This window comes from Vicia villosa, linkage group LG4, assembly GCF_029867415.1.
Source record: "Vicia villosa cultivar HV-30 ecotype Madison, WI linkage group LG4, Vvil1.0, whole genome shotgun sequence".
In the NCBI taxonomy this organism is placed as follows: Eukaryota; Viridiplantae; Streptophyta; class Magnoliopsida; order Fabales; family Fabaceae; genus Vicia; species Vicia villosa.
This window is the reverse complement of record NC_081183.1, coordinates 81,038,722-81,041,801: the sequence shown is the minus strand read 5'-3', so window position 1 is coordinate 81,041,801 and position 3,080 is coordinate 81,038,722. Positions and strand designations below refer to the sequence as shown.

General features: G+C 34.7%; 1 protein-coding gene across 2 annotated transcripts; it reads left to right on the top strand.

The window, feature by feature from the left end:
* Window positions 1-236: 236 nt before the first annotated feature.
* Window positions 237-1,564, top strand: LOC131599286 (protein REPRESSOR OF SILENCING 3-like). Of its 2 annotated transcripts, none has more exons than XM_058871691.1 (3): window positions 237-586; window positions 783-1,251; window positions 1,364-1,564. In XM_058871691.1, the coding sequence occupies exons 1-2, from the start codon at window positions 383-385 to the stop codon at window positions 984-986; spliced, it is 408 nt and encodes a 135-aa protein (XP_058727674.1). In that variant the 5' UTR covers window positions 237-382; the 3' UTR covers window positions 987-1,251; window positions 1,364-1,564. The 2 variants fall into 2 exon arrangements, with proteins under 2 accessions (XP_058727674.1, XP_058727675.1); XM_058871692.1 differs by having other exon boundaries at window positions 1,352-1,564.
* The last annotated feature ends 1,516 nt before the right edge of the window (window positions 1,565-3,080 follow it).

The window sequence follows — 3,080 nt, the reverse complement described above, 5'->3', positions numbered from 1 at the left end:
TATTTTTAGCCGCAAAAGAAAAACCGCGGCCTTATAATTTTGACTACAAACTGTGACCCAAGCCTAAAAAATTTTAGGCCGCCAAATTTTCCCTCTTTTCGTTTCCCTAAAATTTTTTGTTTCCCTCCTTTTATTATTATTATTATTATTATTATATTAAAAATTAAATAAAAATTAATTAATTAATTAAAATGAAAGAAGAGACCCAAGTATCAACTATAAGCAAAGAAAAGGAAACCAAAATTCAGCGTAAAACCCTAATCCCAGTCGTTCAACCTTCAAACAAACCTGAAAACAAAATCCTTCTCCTCCAAATCCAAGCGTAACCTTAGACCCTATTTTTAGGTCACAGAACAGTGAAAGAGAACACCGCTTCACAATCATGGAGGTAGAAGAAATCGAGAAGAAAGCAGTAAGAATATTCGTCGGCGGTTTAGGTGAAGCCGTAACCACCGACGACATTCGCCGCCTATTCGAATCACTTGGCACCGTTCAATCTCTCGAAACCATCCGAACCAAATGCCGCAACCTCGCTTACCTCGACTTCCTCTCCGATCCTAAATCCCTATCCAAACTTTTCAGCAAGGTAGCAGCAACATTCCCCACTTCAATTAATCAATTCCATCGCGCTTTTATTATTAGATTAAATTTTAAGTTCAATTTTGATTATTGTCAGGGTTTTAAGCCATGTTCTAGGGTTTTCAATTTTAAGCCAAACATAGTCTAAATTTAATTTGCTTAATATGTTATTTTTGAAAGTGATGATTATGTTGGCATTGCAGTATAATGGATGTGTGTGGAAAGGTGGAAAGCTGGGACTTGAAAAGGCTAAAGAGCACTACCTTGATCGGATGAAAAAAGAATGGGAAGAAGATAAGATTCGTAGTATAGAAGCATCGGCTACTGAGATTACTACTCAAAAGAAGGAATTGGTAAAGGAAAAGCCTATTTCAAGGTTGATGCACTTTGATAGTTTTGGGTTGTAACGTGAGTTTCTTGTTTCTTCAATCGGTTTAGGTTGATGCACTTTGATAGTTTTGGTTTGATTAATAATAACGTGGATTTGATATAACCTAATTAGTGTTGTTTTAGATACTAATTATCATTATCTTGTGATGTGCTGATGAGGTTTTGGACAAGGAGAAAGGCAAGATTGAATCTGGTGAGGTTCTTCACCTTGCAAGTGAAATACGTGGAGAAGTTCACGTCCATGACGAGGTTTTGCACGCTACAGCTCTGCAGCTACCTGAGGTAAATGAAGCTAATTTATTTCTCGTTATTGTTAGAGCCTTTACTTAATGAGAGACTTAAAGTGTGTTCTATTTTGGTTGTTGATATTGACACAATATAGTTATCGTTTAAGGTGGAAAACCTGGGGGAGTTACTAGGAATGTCCGTCTCGAGAGACCGGTAACGGATTATGGTGCTTGCAAACATCAATCATCAAACAGTGAAAGTTTGCAAACTTATGAGTTTTGCAAACTTTTCCTTGAAATGATAACTTACAGATACTAGCTGCTTGGTGGCCAGTGGAGCACTCAAGGACATAGCTGAGATGCAGAAGGCAAGGTAGCAAACTCTAATGCGAGTATCTGCTATTTACTTTTTCTTTGCTTTTTTCTACCATCACTGTCTTGTAAGAGTTGTTTAATGTATAGAAAGAAAGAAGAAGCTTCCATTTGATAGGTACAAAGTTGAAATGATTGGTGAGACTTCTAGCATGGTCACCGTCAAAGTGAAGGGGCAAAGTGCTGTTCACGATGCTTCTGGCCTGCAGGATTCTGGCCACATACTGGAGGATGGGAAAAGTATATATAATACAACTTTGAATATGTCTGATTTGTCTACTGGTATTAACAGGTTGGTTAATTCCATTTTAGCTTTGTATTTCGGCCTTCAGCAAAAACTTTTTAGCTGTAGATCTCGGTGATTGATGCATAAAATAGAACCTAACAGTATGCTACTGTTTTCTTATAAAGCTATGTTTACTATAAAACATCAAGCATTCAGTTGTCCAAAGCTGACATGTTCTATATAATCTGGTTTATTAGTCATTCTAGAGTTGACTATAATTTGTATTTGGAACATTAATTGTGATTATGATGCTATATTTGAAATATTATTCCAAACATGCCCATAATATACTATTGACATCTTTTGTTTCTTATGTTAAGTTACTACATCCTTCAAATAAATGAGGAAGATAAGGGGTCAGATTGCTATGTGTTATACCCCAAAATTTGCCCACTTCTTTTTTCAGGAAAGTTTCAATATGAAAATTAAGAGTCTCATATAAACATGGATTTTTTCAAAATATCCTGACATATGAAGAACTTGGTTTTCAGAATTTTTCTTACACAGTAACTTGGCTTACAGTGGAATTTATTCTTACGCAAACGCCAAATACTGTTCTTTACTTCACAAATACTATTTATTTATTTTACAGATAAATAGTACTAACACAGTTCATGCAGGGTTAAATCTTTTTGCAGGCGCAAAAGCAGGAAACTCACACTGTACTGGTAACAATTGTTTTTGTTTTCCCACTAACTTTTGTGCTATATTCCATTATTTTCAAAATCTTTTCAAATCTATCCTTTCAAATTCAAATCTTAACTTTATTCTATACATCTCTCTTTTTCCAACACTATCATACACTTTCTTTCAAATCTCACTTCCGCCAGTCAAATATTTCTATTTCTGTGCGTTAAACAATTTTCAGGTTATTATCGGTAATTTTGCCCGCATACCGTAAATATCAGTTATTTATTATGTTTCTGTTTTCTAACAAGTCATGTAAATAAATTTTCATGCTTCACACCAAACAAAAACAAAAATAACAACAAAAAAAAAAAAAAGAAAATTAACTTTGACGGTTGATTTTTCACTTTAACTGCTGCTTCAGTACACGAACAGTCGGTTGACAGACAAACTGCAGACAGTACAATTCACAGTGATTTGTACAATCAATCAAATCAATCATTCACAATTCAAATTTCCAAGATTTTTGTGTTAGAAGTCTTCTGAATATCACATGATTAGCAGAAACTCAACACTGCACAAAAATCAGGTACGCTTAA

What these genes read in the sequence shown, in the direction of transcription:
- LOC131599286 (XM_058871691.1), top strand. Translation starts at nt 383, where the DNA reads ATGGAGGTAGAAGAAATCGAGAAGAAAGCAGTAAGAATATTCGTCGGC. An exon ending in TATCCAAACTTTTCAGCAAG is followed by an intron (nt 587 to 782) that starts GTAGCAGCAACA and finishes TTGGCATTGCAG; the next exon opens with TATAATGGATGTGTGTGGAA.